This window comes from Carassius gibelio, chromosome B13 (assembly GCF_023724105.1).
Source record: "Carassius gibelio isolate Cgi1373 ecotype wild population from Czech Republic chromosome B13, carGib1.2-hapl.c, whole genome shotgun sequence".
NCBI lineage: Eukaryota > Metazoa > Chordata > Actinopteri > Cypriniformes > Cyprinidae > Carassius > Carassius gibelio.
In genome coordinates this window covers 28,599,766-28,620,480 of record NC_068408.1, presented here as the reverse complement: position 1 = coordinate 28,620,480, position 20,715 = coordinate 28,599,766, and the positions used below count along the sequence as shown (strand labels likewise).

General features: G+C 41.3%; 1 protein-coding gene across 1 annotated transcript; it reads right to left on the bottom strand.

The window, feature by feature from the left end:
* Positions 1-11,982: 11,982 nt before the first annotated feature.
* Positions 11,983-19,730, bottom strand: LOC127970518 (uncharacterized). Its single transcript, XM_052573113.1, has 3 exons — positions 19,719-19,730; positions 18,208-18,836; positions 11,983-14,462 (listed from the first exon to the last, which is right to left on the bottom strand). Exons 1-3 carry the CDS (start codon positions 19,728-19,730, stop codon positions 14,450-14,452), a joined length of 654 nt encoding a protein of 217 aa, XP_052429073.1. The 3' UTR covers positions 11,983-14,449.
* Positions 19,731-20,715: the final 985 nt, after the last annotated feature.

The following is a 20,715-nucleotide window of genomic DNA, read 5'->3' as shown; positions in this document are numbered from 1 at the left end:
GTAATTGTTCAAGAAAGTATTTATAGTTGTGTAAATATTTCCATACCAACAGTTGTCTGAAGTTTGGTTTGATTGTTATCCATGACATATCTTTCTATCAAAGTTATCTGATATTATCAAGATTAATTTGATCTGACAGCTCAACTCTGATTTCTTATCATATTTTATTACCATTTTAGTAACTACAGCACATAAACTGTGATAATGTAAGAAATGTTGAAGGTGTCTGAATACATTTTGGTTTGGTAGTTAATTAAATTTTTACAGTGAAGACTATGCAGTGCTATTTTATATTTAATTCTTTTTGTTTTCTGTACCTGGACACCTACAAACATGAAACAACTTAAACATTGTGCAATTAGCACAAATAAATAAATAGAATGAACATATAAATTAAACAATTTCAAACAGGGCCCACTGGTACAATCGGCACCGGGCCCCCGCAAACCCCAGCTGTTTACACCAAATTCTAACCATCTGAATCAATCAATCAATCACCTTTATTTATATAGTGCTTTAAACAAAATACATTGCGTCAAAGCACTGAACAACATTCATTTGGAAAACAGTGTCTCAATAATGCAAAATGATAGTTAAAGGCAGTTCATCATTGAATTCAGTGATGTCATCTCTGTTCAGTGGAAATAGTGTCTGTTTTTACTTGCAATCAAGTCAATGATATCGCTGTAGATGAAGTGACCCCAACTAAGCAAGCCAGAGGCGACAGCGGCAAGGAACCGAAACTCCATCGGTGACAGAATGGAGAAAAAAACCTTGGGAGAAACCAGGCTCAGTTGGGGGGGTCAGTTCTCCTCTGACCAGACGAAAACCAGTAGTTCAATTCCAGGCTGCAGCAAAGTCAGATTGTGCAGAAGAATCATCTGTTTCCTGTGGTCTTGTCCCGGTGGTCGTCTGAGACAAGGTCTTTACAGGGGATCTGTATCTGGGCTCTAGTTGTCCTGGTCTCCGCTGTCTTTCAGGGCAGTAGAGGTCCTTTCTAGGTGCTGATCCACCATCTGGTCTGGATACGTACTGGATTCGGGTGACTGAAGTGACCCTCTGATCTGGACACAGACTGGATCTCGTGGCCACGGTGACCTCGGAACAAGAGAGAAACAGACAAATATTAGCGTAGATGCCATTCTTCTAATGATGTAGAAAGTACGGTGTTATGTGAAGTGTTTCCGGTTCCGGTATACCTAATTAATGCAGCCTAAAAATCCTTTAACGGATTTGGATATTAAAAGCATATTAGTATGTTATGTGTATGCCAGGTTAAAGAGATGGGTCTTTAATCTAGATTTAAACTGCAAGAGTGTGTCTGCCTCCCTAACAATGTTAGGTAGGTTATTCCAGAGTTTAGGCGCCAAATAGGAAAAGGATCTGCCGCCCGCAGTTGATTTTGATATTCTAGGTATTATCAAATTGCCTGAGTTTTGAGAACGTAGCGGACGTAGAGGAGTATAATGTAAAAGGAGCTCATTCAAATACTGAGGTGCCATTCAGGTCTTTATAAGTAATAAGCAATATTTTAAAATCTATACGATGTTTGATAGGGAGCCAGTGCAGTGTTGATAGGACCGGGCTAATATGGTCATACTTCCTGGTTCTAGTAAGAACTCTTGCTGCTGCATTTTGGACTAGCTGTAGTTTGTTTACCAAGCGTGCAGAACAACCACCCAATAAAGCATTACAATAGTCTAACCTTGAAGTCATAAATGCATGGATTAACATTTCTGCATTTGACATTGAGAGCATAGGCCGTAATTTAGATATATTTTTGAGATGGAAAAATGCAGTTTTACAAATGCTAGAAACGTGGCTTTCTAAGGAAAGATTGCGATCAAGTAGCACACCTAGGTTCCTAACTGATGACGAAGAATTGACAGAGCAACCATCAATTCTTAGGGAGTGTTCTAGGTTATTACAAGCGGAGTTTTTAGGCCCTATGATTAACACCTCTGTTTTTTCTGAATTTAGCAGTAAGAAATTACTCGTCATCCAATTTTTTATATCGACTATGCATTCCATTAGTTTTTCAAATTGGCGTGTTTCACCAGGCTGCGAGGAAATATAGAGCTGCGTATCATCAGCATAACAGTGAAAGCTAACACCATGTTTCCTGATGATATCTCCCAAGGGTAACATATAAAGCGTGAAGAGTAGCGGCCCTAGTACTGAGCCTTGAGGTACTCCATACTGCACTTGTGATCGATATGATACATCTTCATTCACTGCTACGAACTGATGGCGGTCATATAAGTACGATTTAAACCATGCTAATGCACTTCCACTGATGCCAACAAAGTGTTCAAGTCTATGCAAAAGAATGTTGTGGTCAATTGTGTCAAACGCAGCACTAAGATCCAATAAAACTAATAGAGAGATACACCCACGATCAGATGATAAGAGCAGATCATTTGTAACTCTAAGGAGAGCCCTCTCAGTACTATGATATGGTCTAAATCCTGACTGGAAATCCTCACATATACCATTATTCTCTAAGACGGAATATAATTGTGAGGATACCACCTTTTCTAGTATCTTGGACAGAAAAGGGAGATTCGAGATTGGTCTATAATTAACAAGTTCTCTGGGGTCAAGTTGTGGCTTTTTTATGAGAGGCTTAATAACAGCCAGTTTGAAGGTTTTGGGGACATATCCTAATGACAATGAGGAATTAATAATGACTTCTGGAAGCACCTCTTTTAAGAGCTTAGATGGTATAGGGTCTTAGAGCTTAGATGGTATAGGGTCTAACATACCATCTGTTTCTGTTGAATATCTCAACAGAAATCGAGACTCATCAGACCAGGCAACATTTTTCCAGTCTTCAGCTGTCCAGTTTTGGTGAGCTTGTGCAAATTGAAAGTGAAAGTGAAAGTGAAAAGTGAAAGTGAAGTGACATTCAGCCAAGTATGGTGACCCATACTCAGAATTTGTGCTCTGCATTTAACCCATCCGAAATGCACACACACAGAGCAGTGAACACACACACACACACTGTGAGCACACACCCGGAGCAGTGGGCAGCCATTTATGCTGCGGCGCCCGGGGAGCAGTTGGGGGTTCGATGCCTTGCTCAAGGGCACCTAAGTCGTGGTATTGAAGGTGGAGAGAGAACTGTATATGCACTCCCCCCACCCACAATTCCGTCCGGCCCGAGACTAGAACCCACAACCCTTCGATTGGGAGTCCAACCCTCTAACCATTAGGCCACGACTTCCCACAAAAAAAAAAAAAAAAAAAAAATGAACCCTACGCACAACCTGAAATGGACTGCATTTATATAGCGCTTTCAACAGACCACATGGCCATCCAAAGCGCTTTACAATTTGCCTCACATTCACCCATTCACACACACATTCACACACCGACGGCGGTGTCTGCCATACAAGGCGCCATCCAGCTCGTCGGGAGCAGCTGGGGTTAGGTGTCTTGCTCAAGGACACCTCGACACTTGGTCAGGTGGAGCCGGGGATCGAACCACCAACCTTCCGGTTTGTAGACAACCTACATGAACCACTGAGCCACTGCCGCCTTTGTACCCTCTTTTTCCTATTTGTAGTGGAGATGAGTGGTACCGGGTGGGGTCATCTGCTGTTGTAGCCCATCTCCCTCAAGGTTGTGTGTGTTGTGGCTTCATAATTGCTTTGCTGCATACCTCGGTTGTAACGAGTGGTTATTTCAGTCAAAGTTGCTCTTCTATCAGCTTTAATCAGTTGGCCCATTCTCCTCTGACCTTTAGCATCAACAAGGCATTTTCGCCCACAGGACTGCTGCATACTGGATGTTTTTCCCTTTTCACTCCGTTCATTATAAACCCTAGAAATGGTTGTACGTGAAAATCCCAGTAACTGAGCAGATTGTGAAATACTCAGACCGGCCCGTCTGGCACCAACAACCATGCCACGCTCAAAATTGCTTAAATTACCTTTCTTTCCCATTCTGACATTCAGTTTGGAGTTCAGGAGATTATCTTGACCAGAACCACATCCCTAAATGCATTGAAGCAACTGCCATGTGATTGTTTGATTAGATAATTGCATTAATGAGAAATTGAATAGGTGTTCCTATTAATCCTTTAGGTGAATGTATGTGTGTGTGTGTGTGTGTGTGTGTGTGTGTGTGTGTACACAAATAATGTATATATTTTATTATCTGAACTATACGTTAGTAAATGTTGTTTTTTTATGTATCAGCGATTGTTTTATGGATGTGTATGTGTGCATCAAGTTTATATGTATATGCAAGTGTTTAATAGGTGTATGCACAGACCAAGTTTATATGTATATGCGAGTATGTGCAGGTGTGTTTGTATACAGCGAGTTTATACGTATATGCAAGTGTTTAATAGGTGTATATGCATGGATCAAGTTTATAGAGGGTTTTCACAGATGCGTCATCAATCCAGAAGTCAGGCATTTTGGAGGCACAGAACATAAACAGTGCCACTGAACCGACTTGCAAATTTGACTGATTATTGCTGCTAAAAAAATGGTCGAGTTTTGGTCTTTACTAATCGGTCACATCGGTTAAAAACATTTCGAGTTCTGTCAAAAGTTAAAGAGAAGAGAGCAAAAAAAAAAGTGATTAAAGAAGGCATTTGTGGTTTAGAGAGGTACAAAAATAGATATAAAACACATGTGAACATATGAAATCTTAGTGTTCATGGCAACATGGCTGACATCCGGATTGATGACACATTGTGAAAACCCTCTATACTGTATGTATATTCGAGTATGTGCAGGTGTGTTTGTATGCAGCGAGTTTATATGTACAGGTCCTTCTCAAAAACCTTGCATATTGTGATAAAGTTCATTATTTTCCATAATGTAATGATAAAAATTTAACTTTCATATGTTTTAGATTCATTGCACACCAATTGAAATATTTCAGGTCTTTTATTGTTTTAATACTAATGATTTTGGCATACAGCTCATGAAAACCCAAAATTCCTATCTCAAAAAATTAGCATATTTCATCTGACCAATAAAAGAAAAGCGTTTTTAATACAAAAAAAAGTCAACTTTCAAATAATTATGTTCAATTATGCACTCAGTACTTGGTCGGGAATCCTTTTGCAGAAATGACTGCTTCAATGCGACGTGGCATGGATGCAATCAGCCTGTGGTACCGCTGAGGTGTTATGGAGGCCCTGGATGCTTTGATAGCGGCCTTAAGCTCATCCAGGGTATTGGGTCTTGCATCTCTCAACTTTCTCTTCACAATATCCCACAGATTCACTATGGGGTTCTGGTCAGGAGAGTTGGCAGGCCAATTGAGCACAGTAATAGCATGGTCAGTAAACCATTTACCAGTGGTTTTGGCACTGTGAGTAGGTGCCAGGTCGTGCTGAAAAATTAAATCTTCATCTCCATAAAGCTTTTCAGCAGATGGAAGCATGAAGTGCTCCAAAATCTCCTGATAACTAGCTGCATTGACTCTGCCCTTGATAAAACACAGTGGACCAACACCAGCAGCTGACATGGCACCCCGGACCATCACTGACTGTGGGTACTTGACACTGGTCTTCAGGCATTTTGGCATTTCCTTCTCCCCAGTCTTCCTCCAGACTCTGGCACCTTGATTTCTGAATGACATGCAAAATTTGCTTTCATCCAAAAAAAGTACTTTGGACCCCTGAGCAACAGTCCAGTGCTGCTTTTCTGTAGCCCATTTCCTGCACACGCCTGTGCACGGTGGCTCTGGATGTTTCTACTCCAGACTCAGTCCGCTGCTTCCGCAGGTCCCCCAAGGTCTGGAATCGGTCCTTCTCCACAATCTTCCTCAGGGTCCGGTCACCTCTTCTCCTCGTGCAGCGTTTTTTGCCACATTTTTTCCTTCCCACAGACTTCCCACTGAGGTACCTTGATACAGCACTCTGGGAACAGCCTATTCGTTCAGAAATTTCTTTCTGTGTTTTACCCTCTCGCTTGAGGGTGTTAATGATGGCCTTCTGGACAGCAGTCAGGTCGGCAGTCTTACCCATGATTGCGGTTTTGAGTAATGAACCAGGCTGTGAGTTTTTAAAAGCCTCAGGAATCTTTTGCAGGTGTTTAGAGTTAATTAGTTGATTCAGATGATTAGGTTAATAGCTTGTTTAGAAAACCTTTTCATGATATGCTAATATTTTGAGATAGGAATTTTGGGTTTTCATCAGCTGTATGCCAAAATCATCAGTATTTAAACAATAAAAAAAAATATTTCAGTTGGTGAAAATACAATATCTGTACAATATTATGTACAATATCTTACTCAGGACAGTACTAAATAAAAAATAACATGCATTTAGTATGATATCTCTTATTTTTTGAAAATTACTCATATTTTCGCAGAGTCTGCAAGGTGTGCCCAAACTTTCGAGCCCCACTGTAAAATGTTTTATAATGTAATAAGATATGGCTAAATCAAACCATGCAGTAATTTGTATATTTTCATTTCTAAGATAAAAGTTGATTGCTTTTGCTGAATGAAGACTTCAACTGATTCTGTGTTAAAAGTTTTATTAACAGATGTGGTAAAGGCATTACATAAATGACATTTACTACATACCTGTAGACATAAAAAATACATGGTAATGTTTTGAAAAAAATAAAAATAAAATTCAGGTGAAAAGCTACACAAGGGTCTACTTGTATATGTGTGTAGGGATAGGCCTACTGATCAACACAAGCAAATGTAACTGGTGTGTATAATTGACTCAATTTAATTTGCTTTCTTTTAATTTCTATATTGGATTTTTTTTTTTTTTTTTTTTAAATAAATTCTATTAGTTTCATAGTAAGAATGGGTTAGTGAACTCCACAAAATTTTGTTCATTTATTATTGTTTGCAGGTTAAAATTACATAATATTAGATTCTGGGAACTTTTTCTTTGGATTCTGTCTGGGGAGGGAATTATATCAGTGGAAGACATCCGGGGTTTTCCCCGCGTGCGATGTGCGATAGCCTGAGTCCACCTGTGTGCGAGGCTAAGGAGCACATGTATTATCGAGCTCTCCCCGTATTTGACTCTGTGTGCCAGAGAGGGAGAAGCGGTCGCCTTTTGATCCACTGATTATTTCTTCTCACTACAGATCAAGTAAAGGAAAGTGCTAAATCTCATCGAAGAGTGGTCGTGTGGTCTCTGTGTGTATGAGGGTGACCGGTCCAGACATGCTACATAAATGTGGTGCCGTGACCCGGATGTGCCAGATCTGCAGTAGCTGATCGCTGGGGTTTGACAACGCCGAATCACAACGCTTCTAAAATCATCGGACAAAGACTCTTCATCGTTGATGTTTTGGTGGTGGTGTCTGGACATGGAACTGAGTAACTGAACTCTCGCTTTACATTACTCACACATTGGACTTTACACATTGTGCATATTTGAAGGTTTACTTATTTATTTTGTTTTCTTTATTTCTGTATTTAAAAGTGAATAACAGTGAAGTAATTTTTTCTTGTGTTTTCATCAATCTACCTTTCATATGGCAGAAGGGGGGTGGAACGAAGATTTAGTGACGCTACACGTTGGCCGGGGTCGTGGTTTTTTTTGGGTACCTGAGCCTGTAGTAGGCAAACCACGTGTTTTGGTGTTTGATTCTGCGACTATTTCGGACATGTCAGATAATGAGTCGAATAGCCAAAGTCTTCCACTCCTGCCAATGTTGGTTGTGACAGTGTTACACAGCAGCTGCGCGACCTCATTGGCGAGCTTGGAAACCAGATTGGTGATTCAATTATTTCACGATTTTTAACTAGCTAGAATTCCGTATTACCTGATTCTTCTCCATCGGTTGAGCAGCAACCTTCTGGGTCCATACCCCTGTCTACAAGCCTTGATTTTTCTAAGTTAAACCTGATAGTAAAAGCTGACACTAGAGAACCACAAATGTTCAGGGGGCATGGTAGTGACAAATGCTCCATAGTGGAGTGGATTGAACAGATGAATGTTTATCTGACCAAAAAGGGTTGCAACAAAACTGATAGTGTAGAAGAAATACTGAACCATCTATGTGGTCGGGCAAAAAGCATCGTTAAGGTTAAGCTGAAAAGTAGTCCAGTTGTTGTACTTTGTCCCGAAGTTGTCTACGAGGTACTGCGGCACTATTTTAGCGAGAGCCCTGGCTCGTGCCAGCTGTTTGCCGACTTTTATGCCACGCAGCCGAAGAAAAGTGAGTGCCCTGTTGATTATTGGGTCAGGTTGAATGAGGCAACCGAGCTAGCAGACACTCACCTGAAAAGATACGGTGGCAAAATGGAAAACATGAGCTCAAAAGTTTTAATGATGTTTATCAGAAACTGCCCTAATTCTGACCTTTCCAGTGTTTTTAGGTGTAAGCCCATAAGCAAATGGTCTGCAGAGAAAGTCCAAGAGGCCAATGATGAGTATGAGAGGGACTGTAAGTCCTGGAAACCAGGTTCACCTCTGCCTAAGGTCGTAGTGAATCAGGCTGTTGTTACAGAGGAAGCAGTCGGAAATCAGGTAGCTACTGGAAGCGAAAGTGTGGGTTCAACCTCACCAGTATGTATAACAGGTCTTCACACTAAGCCAAATGAAGTAAATGATTCGGGCACTTTAGAGCGGGTGCTGAAAATGTTAGAATGGGTGTTGGAGCGCACAACCTTACCAGTTTCAGAAACAAAACCTTGAACGTCACCGTGGTATCGAGCTTCTCCTTGTGCAGTGTGCGGAGACCGATCCCATTCGACTCACTCGCACTGCATGAGAGAAAAAAGATGCCTTGATTGTTTTGAATTTGGTCACCAACGTAGGCAGTGTCACAGGGTTGTTGCACGGGGCGTGGCCCAGACCAGCGATGATCAGGGAAACTAGATCACTCACATTGGGGAGAGGGCAGTGTGAGTGTCGAGAATCAACCTCTCATCAGTGAGGATGATCCTATGGTCATCTATAGCAACCAGTGTCAGACTGAGTCAAGCGGCAGTATTATCTTGTTCCAAAACATTGCAAAGCTGGAGAAAGCTGACAGTTTGTTTTATACCGATGTGTTGGTGAATGATATGGTCGCTTGTCAAGGTCTGTTAGACACTGGTTCTATGGCGTGTACTATCAACGAGGAAGTTGAGCGCAGGTTGCTGGATGCATGTGGGACTCTTGAGCCTGAGCATCCCCATGCTGATATGTTGCTTGTCGTTTGTGGTGGTGTTCGGGTCAAACCTAAATGTATCCATCAGCTGAAGATGTGCGTATATGGATGTAAGGTTATTGTGCCTACTTTGGTCGTACCAGGGCAAAAAGACCAGCTAATTGTTGGTACTAACGTCATCAAGTATGTCATGAGTCAACTTAAACAGTCACAAAGTTACTGGCGTGTCATGAACTAGCCAAATTCTTCAAGGGAACCCGAGATTCAGCGTTTTTGGAGTATGCTGTCTGGACATGATAGATGGGAAGGTGGTAGTATTCCAACCGTTGTTGGGACTGCCAAGCTCACTCAGGCCGTCACGCTCTTACCTCACCAAGAGCACCTCGTGTGTGGTAGACTTCCAACCAGTTCCACTGTTTCTGTTGGTAGCACAGTGTTGATTGAGCCATCTAGGGCACTAACCCATAAGAAGAGTGTTCTTGTTGGACGTGTCATAGCTACTTTGCCTGGTGACAGATGGGTGCCGGTTAAGTTGATTAACCCATCCAATAAACCTGTAACTTTAAGACGTAATGCCAAAATAGCAGATGTTTCTCCCGTTTTAGCAGTTGAAGACCTTGATATGTGGCCTGGACATGATGATGGGGAAACTGTGAATGTGCAGAGCCAAGCTGTCTCCTCTGGCACAAGTGCAGCGGTTAGTTCTCCTTCTGGAATTCGTGAGGCACTGCAGAAGCTTGGTCTTAGCGATCTCGATATTGAGTCATGTGAGGTCACTCAGTACTGGAAAGACAAGCTTCTGCAGTTGATCCAAGGATATCAAGATGTGTTTTCTAAACATAAGTTAGACTGCGGTAAAGCCAAAGAGTTTGTCCACAGGATTCACCTGTCAGATAACCGCCCGTTTAGACTTCCGTATCGACGCGTTCCCCCTGCTCAATATCAGAAACTGAGAAAAGTGCTCTCTGAGATGGAAGAGCAAGAGATTATCCGCAAGTCTTGCAGTGAGTGGGCATCCCCGTTGGTCCTGGTATGGAAGAAAAGTGGTGATCTTCGCTTTTGTGTTGATTACCGCTGGCTTAATGCCCGAACCATCAAGGATGCTCACCCCTTACCTCACCAAGCAGACTGCTTGGCGGCCTTGGGTGGAAATGCAGTCTTTAGCGGGATGGATCTCACCTATGGCTTTTATAACATCTCGATGGCGGAGGAGGACAAAAACCTTACTGCCTCCACCACACCGATGGGGCTTTTTGAGTTTAATCGCTTACCGCAAGGGCTCTGCAATAGCCCTGCTAGCTTTATGCGTCTGATGACGAACATCTTCGGTGATCAAAATTTCTTGACGTTACTCTGTTATCTTGATGACCTACTTGTGTATGCCCCAGATGAAGGTGAGGCCATAAGGAGACTTGAGATGGTGTTCAATAGGCTCCGAGAGCATGGGCTAAAATTAGCCCCCAAAAATTTTAATTTCCTCCGGAGAAGCATGCGGTTTTTAGGGCACATCATTGACAGTTCAGGGGTAGCAACCGACCCAGATAAAGTCCACGCTATCGGAGCGGTAACAGAGACTGATTTGATGGAGGATGGGGTAACCCCATCCCAAAGGAAAATTAAATCTTTCCTTGGGATGGTGTTGTATTACCAGAGGTTCATCCAAAATTGTTCTGCCATTGCGAAACCCCTGTTTGCCTTAACAGCCGCACCAAGGGGTAAGAAGCCTCCGGAGAAGGGTGCTTCATTCAGGAAGTTGAGTCCTAGTGACTGGAAACAAGAGCACAGTAGGGCCTTCCAGCAGTTAAAAGGTGCTCTGATGGATTCTGTGGTCTTGAAGCATCCTGATTTTAGCAGCCCATTTATTTTGTCCACTGACGCGTCCCTGGACGGGTTGGGTGCTGTGTTATCGCAGGTTGCAGAGGGTGAGACTAGGGCAACAATCCCTTAACTTACATTCTAACTAAGTCCAAGCTCGACGCGTGTGAGCAGAGGTGGGTTTCCAAGTTGGCACCCTATCGTTTCAGTATCAAGTACATACCTGGGAGTAAGAACATAGTAGCCGATGCCTTAAGTCGTCAACCCTTCGTCCACAACCGGGTCAGTCAGAGGCTGCTGAATGAGCCTTACAATACATTGCTTGAGGAAGCTGAACAATTTGAGAAAGAGACCGTGCAGGATGCATTTAGGCTTAGTGCTGGTATTCAGAGCATTGAATGTTCTCCTTGTGTAATGTCATGCAATTGTCCGCTTTCTAGTGCCGAGGTGTCTGCTGTGTTAGAGGGTCATAACGACTGGAAAGCAGGAGTCGAATCGAGAGCTGTCTCTTGGATTGCCCAAGACACCCAGTGTTTGTTGCCTCCTGGGCAATGCCCATTACCAGTCTTCTCATTAGACGAACTTCGAGACAGACAGCAACATGATCCTTGTCTGTCTAGGGTCCTGTTTTATGTAAATAGGGGCAAGAGAGCCTCTCGTCGTGAGTGTGCTGGTGAAACGTATAAGGTGCTCAGGATCTTGAAGCAGTGGGACAAGTTAAAGATACTTGATGGTGTACTTTATTGTGTAACCAAAGATAATCTGACAGGAAAGAAACTGTTACAGTATGTTGTTCCCTCTTCTTTGATCACACAGGTCATGACCGGCATTCACGACGAAGCAGGGCACCAGGGCCAGGGTAGAACAATGCACCTGGCAAGACAAAGGTTCTTTTGGGTCGGGCTGGAATCTGATGTTCGCAGATATGTAAAGTGTTGCAAGCGCTGCGTTGTTAGTAAAACGCCTGAACCCGAAGGCAGAGCCCCACTAGAGAGTGTGAGAACATCAAGTCCAATGGAGCTGGTATGTATAGACTTTTGGACCCCAGAAAGTTCAAAAGGTCGTAATGTGGACGTGTTGGTAGTAACTGACCACTTTTCTCGGATGGCTCACGCTTTCCCATGTCGTGACCAGTCAGCAAAACAGATAGCACGATAGTTGTGGGAGCGCTATTTTTGTGTGTACGGTTTTCCTGATAGGATCCACTCGGATCAGGGGGCAAATTTTGAGAGCCAACTGATCCGAGAGTTGCTGCAGGTTGCCGGTGTAAAAAAAGTCCCGAACAACTGCTTACCACCCGATGGGAAATGGCCTTGTTGAGAGGTTTAATAGAACCCTAGGCAACATGATCAGAGCGCTCCCGGCGAGGTCTAAGGAAAAGTGGTCCCAGTTGCTCCAGACACTGACCTTTGCGTACAACTGTACCGCGCACGAATCCACAGGTTTTGCTCCATTTTACCTGATGTTTGGTAGAATCCCGAAGCTGCCCGTGGATGTGATGTTTGGCAACGTTGTAAGAGACTGTGGCATTGTTGATTACGACAAGTATGTAAAGAGGTTAAAAGATGATCTAAAAGAAGCACTTACAGTTGCTCAGAAAAACATTGATGCCAGTCAGCAACATCAGTTTTATAATCAAAGGACAAAAGGTCGTAACATTGAGTTGGGTGATCAAGTTCTGCTGGCCAACAAGGGTGAGTGTGGGAAAAGAAAACTGGCAGACAGGTGGGAGTCCACGCCCTATAGGGTAGTTGCGCTAAACCCACAGTGTCACATTTACCGTATACGTTACACCAAGACAGGTCAGGGGAAAACTGTTCACGGCAATTTGCTGTTGCAAGCAAACTTCCTTCCACGTGAGTTTGAGGAATCTGAATCATTTGAGGACAGTGGTGAATCTGCCCTTAGCAGTAGAAGTTTATCAATGGATGTTGTTGGTTCTGCATCTGATTTGTGTCCTTTGTTGGAATGAGTCGCCAGTTGGGTGGAAAGGACCGCAGTTTCTGATGACACTGAGCAGAGGTTGTCCTGCAGATCTGAAAGCCTTGAATCATTGAACGAAATCTCTGAGTCAACCGGACATGAGCAATTAGCTGCAAAGAATGATTGTACCAAGGTGGAAAATACTGTAAGCAGTCCAGATGAAGGACAGAGCCGCGTTTCTGGCAGTTCTGTTTCTGAGGCAGTTGGCCATAGTGACCATAGCGGTTCACCTCTTGAAGCTGTTGAGCCACCTCCTGGTTCAGGGGATATGAGAGTTAGGACCAGAGTAGGTAGGATTGTGAAACCAGTCAACAGACTGATAGAGAACATGACTCAATCTATCAAAACTCTGAACCCAGTTAGTGGGGTTGTAAGATCCTTATTGAGATGAGAATGTATGGTATTTCACTATGTTTTTTTGTCATTTTGAGTTTTAAAATATAGAACATGTGAGTCAGTGTATTTCAGTATATTGTTGTTCCAGATCAGTGATGAAGTTTCATCTGATATGAATGGTGTTTAAGGCTCCTTTTGCAGGTGGCTGCGGTAGGCCTGATCAACCTGCCGCACTCACCTTCCCTGAGAGTGGGAAACATTTTGTTGCAAAATGTTCTGGAAAAAAAAGGTGGTTTAATGACCTCAGTTTATACTAGACCCTGTAATAGTCAAAATTTGTGAAGTTCAGGGCGGAGAATGTAACTGGTGTGTATAATTGACTCAATTTAATTTGCTTTCTTTTAATTTCTATATTGGATTATTATTATTTTTTATAAATTCTATTAGTTTCATAATAAGAATGGGTTAGTGAACTCCACAAAATTTTGTTCATTTATTATTGTTTGCAGGTTAAAATTACATAATATTAGATTCGGGGAACTTTTTCTTTGGATTCTGTCTGGGGAGGGAATTATATCAGTGGAAGACATCCGGGGTTTTCCCCGCGTGCGATGTGCAATAGCCTGAGTCCATCTGTGTGCAAGGCTAAGGAGCACATGTATTATCGAGCTCTCCCCGTAATTGACTCTGTGTGCCAGAGAGGGAGAAGCGGTCGCCTTTTGATCCACTGATTATTTCTTCTCACTACAGATCAAGTAAAGGAAAGTGCTAAATCTCATTGAAGAGTGGTTGTGTGGTCTCTGTGTGTGTGAGGGTGACCGGTCCAGACATGCTACACAAGCACATGTTAAAGGGTTTCTGTTGTAAGTATATTTTTAAATTCAATTCAAGTTTATTTGTATAGCGCTTTTTACAAAACAAATCGTTACAAAGCAACTTTACAGAAAATTATGTTTCTACAATATTTAGTAGTAGCTAGTAGTTTGTGCACATTTGACAGGATTTTAGAAAAAATAAAAATAATGATAATAAAAGACGTAGTCAGCTAGACGATGAACTATCAATATTATTAATTAAGTTATTATATGATTCAGTCACACATTTAGCAATAATTGTTAGTTCAGTTTGTTGATTCAGGGTTAGCATCATCTGAGGTCCTCTGAGGGTCAGCATCATCTCTTCTCGGGTGTTCTGGAACCAGACTGGAGCTTGTGTAAATCCTAGTTACCCGTCCTATGTAAATCCCGTGGCGAAACATAGAAACAAAATACAGACATTATTAGCATAGCTGCTGATCCAACAAAGTAAAATTAGTTTAACCCAAGCTAATGAATAAAAATGCACCTTTGATCAGATGCAATTACACTCACAATTAAAAAGATACATTATTCGAATGCTTGGCGAAAGATGTGTGTTTTTAATCTAGATTTAAACAGAGAGAGTGTGTCTGAACCCCGAACATTATCAGGAAGGCTATTCCAGAGTTTGGGAGCCAAATGTGAGAAAGCTCTACCTCCTTTAGTGGACTTTGCTATCCTAGGAACGACCAAAAGTCCAGCGTTTTGTGACCTTAGGGTGCGTGATGGGTTGTAACGTGGTAGAAGGCTAGTTAGGTACACTGGAGCTAAACCATTTAGGGCCTTATAGGTAAGTAATGATAATTTGTAACTGATACGGAACTTAATAGGTAGCCAGTGCAGAGACTGTATAATTGAGGTAATATGATCATATTTTCTTGACCTCGTAAGGACTCTAGCTGCTGCATTTTGGACTACCTGTAGCTTGTTTATTGACAAAGCAGGACAACCACCTAGAAGAGCATTACAATAGTCCAGTCTAGAGGTCATGAATGCATGAACTAGCTTTTCTGCATCAGAAACAGATAACATTTTTCGTAGCTTGGCAATGTTTCTAAGATGGAAGAATGCAGTTTTTGTAACATTGGAAATATGATTTTCAAAAGACAAATTGATGTCTAATATAACACCCAGATTTCTGACTGTAGAGGAAGTAACAGTACATCCGTCTAGTTGCAGATTGTAATCTACAAGATTCTTTGTAGTGTTTTTTGGTCCAATAATTAGTATCTCTGTGTTATCCGAATTTAATTGGAGAAAATTGTGTGTCATCCAATCTTTTACATTTTTAACACACTCTGTTAGCTTAGATAATTGGGAAGTTTAATCTGGTCTTGTTGAGATATATAGCTGAGTATCATCAGCATAACAGTGGAAGCTAATTCCGTATTTTCTAATAATATTACCAATGGGCAACATATATATTGAAAATAGAAGGGGACCTAGGACGGATCCTTGTGGCACTCCATATTTTACTGATGATAAATGAGATGACTCCCCATTTAAGTAAACAAAATGGTAGCGATCGGACAGGTAGGATCTAAACCATCTTAGAACCTGCCCTTGAATACCTGTATAGTTTTGTAAACGATCTATGAGTATGTCATGATCTATGGTGTCGAACGCAGCACTAAGATCAAGTAAGACTAGAAATGAGATGCAGCCTTGGTCTGACGCAAGGAGCAGGTCATTTGTAATTTTAACAAGTGCAGTTTCTGTGCTATGGTGGGGCCTAAAACCTGACTGAAATTCTTCATACAGATCATTTTTATGCAGGAAGGTGCTCAATTGAGCAGACACAACTTTTTCTAAAATTTTAGACATAAATTGAAGATTTGAAATAGGCCTATAATTTGCTAGTACACTATGATCTAGTTTTGGTTTCTTAATAAGAGGTTTGATAACCGCCAGCTTGAATGGTTTTGGGACGTGTCCTAAAGATAACGACGAGTTTATGATATTGAGAAGCGGTTCTTCGGCTACAGGTAACAGCTCTTTCAGTAATTTAGTGGGTACAGGATCTAATAAACATGTTGTTGGTTTAGATACAGTGATAAGTTTATTTAGCTCTTCCTGTCCTATGGTTGTAAAGCACTGCAGTTTATCTTTGGGTGCGATGGATGAAACTGAAGTGTTAGATGTTGTAGAATCTACATTTGCTATTGTATTTCTAATGTTATCTATTTTATCAGTGAAGAAATTCATAAAGTCATTACTATTTAACGTTGGTGGAATATTTGAATCAGGTGGCGTCTGGTAATTTGTTAACTTAGCCACTGTGCTAAATAAAAACCTTGGATTGTTTTGGTTATTTTCAATGAGTTTGTGTATATGCTCTGCCCTGGCAGTTTTTAGGGCCTGTCTATAGCTGGACATACTGTTTTTCCATGCAATTCTAAAAACTTCTAAGTTAGTTTTTCTCCATTTGCGTTCAAGACTACGAGTCTGGTTCAGCTCAGCTTCTAAATCTGACCTCAGAAGACTACAGAGGGTAGTCCGGACTGCTGAGCGAATCATCGGTACAACCCTCCCTTCTATTCAAGAACTGTACTTATCCAGAGTGAGAAAAGGGGCTGTCAAAATCACTCTGGACCCTTCACATTCAGCACACTCCCTCTTTGAACTGTGTCCATCTGGTCGACGCTACAGAGCACTGAGCACCAGAACGACCAGACACAGGACCAGTTTCTTCCCTCAGGCAATCCATCTTATGAACAGCTGATAATAACGGTGAACACACTACACTTTATATTTATATACACATACACTTTATTTATCTAACACACATACTTAGTATACACTTAAATTTTGCACATAATATATATGTACATACATAACTGCATTTTGTAATATACCTGCCTACAATTGTCATTTGTATATTGTTATTCACTATCTACTTATTTGTATTTTTTATTCTTTTATTATGTGTTTTATGTTCTGTCGCTGTCATTCTGTGGTACTGCGGAGCTTCTGTCACGAAAACAAATTCCTCGTATGTGTAAACATACCTGGCAATAAAGCTCATTCTGATTCTGATTCTGAGTTACTTTCTTGGGAGAGTGAGTATTACTGTTATACCATGGTACAGTACGTTTTTCTCTAACTTTTTTCAATTTGATTGGGGCAACAGCTTCTAATGTATTAGAGAAAATAGTGCCCATGTTGTCAGTAATTTCGTCTAATTCATGTGTATTTTTGGGTACAAATAGCAGTTGAGATAGATCAGGCAGGTTATTTGCGAATCTTTCTTTGGTGGCTGGAACAACAGTTCTGCCCAGACGGTATCGCTGCGACATATAGTTAATATCAGTTATACGAAGCATGCACGATACAACGAAATGGTCTTTAATATCATCACTTTGAGGTACAATATCTATAGCAGTAAGATCGATTCCATGCGATATAATTAAATCTAGTGTATGATTAAAACGATGAGTGGGCCCAGTGACATTTTGCTTGACTCCAAAGGAGTTTATTAGGTCAGTAAACGCAAGTCTCATGTATCATTTGCATTATCAACGTGAATATTAAAATCTCCCATGATTAGCGCCTTATCAACTGTAACTAGAAGGTCTGAGAGGAAATCTGCAAATTCTTTTAGGAATTCTGTATACGGCCCTGGTGGTCTATACACAGTAGCCAGAGCAAGAGATACATTAGATTTCTTTTGCATGCCTGACAGAGTAACATTTAGCAGAAGTATTTCAAAAGAGTTAAACCTGTATCCTGTTTTCTGGGTAACATTGAGAATATCACTATATATTGTTGCAACACCCCCGCCACGACCAGTCTGACGGGGCTCAAGTTTATAACAGTAGTTTGGTGGAGTAGACTCATCGTTTCAGTCAAGCAGAGTAAATCAAAACTATTATCTGTGATCATTTCATTTACAATAAATGCTTTTGGTGTGAGTGATCTAATATTTATGAGCCCAAACTTTAAAAATTGTTTTTGTTCATTTACTTTAAATTTTTCTGGTTTAATTACGATAAGATTTTTTCTAGATCCTACATTATATTTATATTTTGACCTCACTATTCGGAGAACAGACACAGTCTTAATAGGTTTTACAGTGCAAGTACTTTTAGCATTTAAGCGGTTGGAACAAAACTCATCCTGACACGACGATCGTCGCCGCGGGCGTAGTGCTGCGAACCGTCTCGATCAGGCTGCTGAAGTCCCTCTTCAGTGTCTCCGTCTGCCGCAGCGTGGTGTCGTTAACCCCGGCATGAAGCACGACCGCTCTGGGGCTCTCGCCGTCCTTCAGGATCGTGGGTATCTGCGCAGAAACATCGAGAACACGAGCACCAGGCAAACAATGAGTGTGCACTTTACCTTCGGATAACGTAGCACTTACGTGTCGGACGATGGAGTCTCCGATGATCACAGCGTCACGTCCTGTCTCGCGGAGGGGAGCGAAGCGGTTCTGGATGGAGATCTCGAAGGCAGGATGGGGAGAAGTCGTCGCCCGGGACCCAGCTCGCGTCCTCCGCTGTGGATGCACCCAGGGTCCGTGGTGTCCCGGCATCGCAGTGAAGGACATCTGGGAAGATCGCGTCCTGGGTGCACCGGGCTTGCGCAGAGAAACACACGGAGTAGACGTGGTGGGACTGTTAACAGCACGCTGTATACTTACCCCGGACTTGTGAGCGTCAGCCCGGGATGAATCCAGCGCGGCTCTCCGCTCTCTCAGCTGGGCCTGCCTCTGTTCCAGGTCTGGAATCTGCTTCCCCACAGCCTCAAGCTCGAGCTGCACAGAGTGGAGACATTCATCCGCCATTAAAGCAAGTAACAGTGAGTACAGCAGTGGTAATGTGTGTGAATAGAGTATTAGCAATGTAAGCGCAGTTAGCAGCAACAACGCTTGCTGATGCTAACTGGCTAAAAGCTAATAGCGGACCTGGGAGATCAAAATAAAACTAGTGATAGCGAGGCGCTCTGATTGTTTTTGTTGTAGAATACAATAGAGGATATACTCACGCGTTATATAAACGGAAACGATGATGTATAAAATTGATTTTTAAGTTAAAAATAGTCAATGAAATGAATATAGTGACGGAGCTCAAACGCAGTACAGCCGTCAACAACAAACAGGAAGTGACGTCTCTGCATTATTAAATACATCATTAAATGTAAATACTCATTAAATACATTATTAAAGTAAATTCCTATATAAACAACAAATGTCAAAAAGATTTATATACCAGGAACAAACTCACTGAAATCAGTATAAATGCTGGGAGAAGAAACATGCCTCCAAATCAATGGGACCATATTGTTTATACCCATTGCAGAATAAGCCAATTCAAGAAAGACCACTATGTTTTTAGTATAATTAGTAAAATATCCACCAACATGATCTTTTTTTTTACAAAACCCTTTATCAGTGAAAAAAGTTTTATTAGGTTGTGCTTGGTTTGATTAGGCATTTCTTTGATTATCTTCATTCCAAAAGTGTGGATTTCAGTTACAAAATGTAGTAAAACTTTTAATACATCATTTGTATCAAATAGAAGGCTATACACGTTTTTCTTAAATTTGCACATGATGTTTAACTATTACACTGATAAAGTACACATTCACCATACTCTGCATCAGATTAAAAAAAAAAGTTAATTCTGAGAATGTTTACCCATGTCTTCATGTATGTGTGCAATAGTGATCTCATATATAACTTGAGAAAATGTAATTCTCCCCCATTAGAAGAGCTTCTGCAAACTAGGAAAAAAATTACAGGCAGAAGTGCAAGTATCAAACTCTGCTGATTTGTAACATATATTTTAATTACATTAAATTATATTAATTCTACACACAGAACAGCTTCTACACATGAATTGTAGGCTGTCATGCACTTCCATGTGGCACCTTTTTAAGGAGAAAAAAAAAGTTGAATAGCTGTCACTGCATAAGTCTTTATATAGTTCTTTATTCTCAGTGACACCAAAGTATCTCAGACACTGAAAATTTCACAACACTGGCGAGTTCACGAACCATGATATCACACTCACCAGCAGTAAGTTCACGCTCACATATAATTAGCTGAGGTATGGTATTCGTATTTGGTGTAAGGGAAACAGGTCAATTTAGCTCAAAGGGAATCATTTAAGATTTTAAAGGGAATTTGAACAGAATCACTGTTTCACGGCTGTTCACGGAGACGCGCCTGCGATTCAGTGAACGAGCCGTTTAACATCAAATCTGCGCTGGATACTAATATCCAAACTATAGTGAAAACACTATCAATTAGCACAGTAACAAGATCGGCAGTTTAAGACATTAACTTGTAAGCACAAAACACAAGATACTTCTCTTTTCAATATGAATAAGGCTTTATTAGATAAATCTAAGACATATAAACTAATCTAACACATAAACGCACACACACACACATTCACACAAGTTGCAGGAAGGTCGAAAGTTAGGGAAAGATGAATTTAAGAGAATGGAAATATGGAATCCCAAGTTAACAGCAATACGTTAAATTGCATAGACATGAACAACCATCAATCACGTAATTAGCGCTCGCATTGAGTTCCTCAATGGGGTTAAAATTATATTAGATACACCAGCACAACAAATATCTGGGAATACGTTGCCTTCGTTTGCTGTGAAAGGGACTCCAGTTGAAA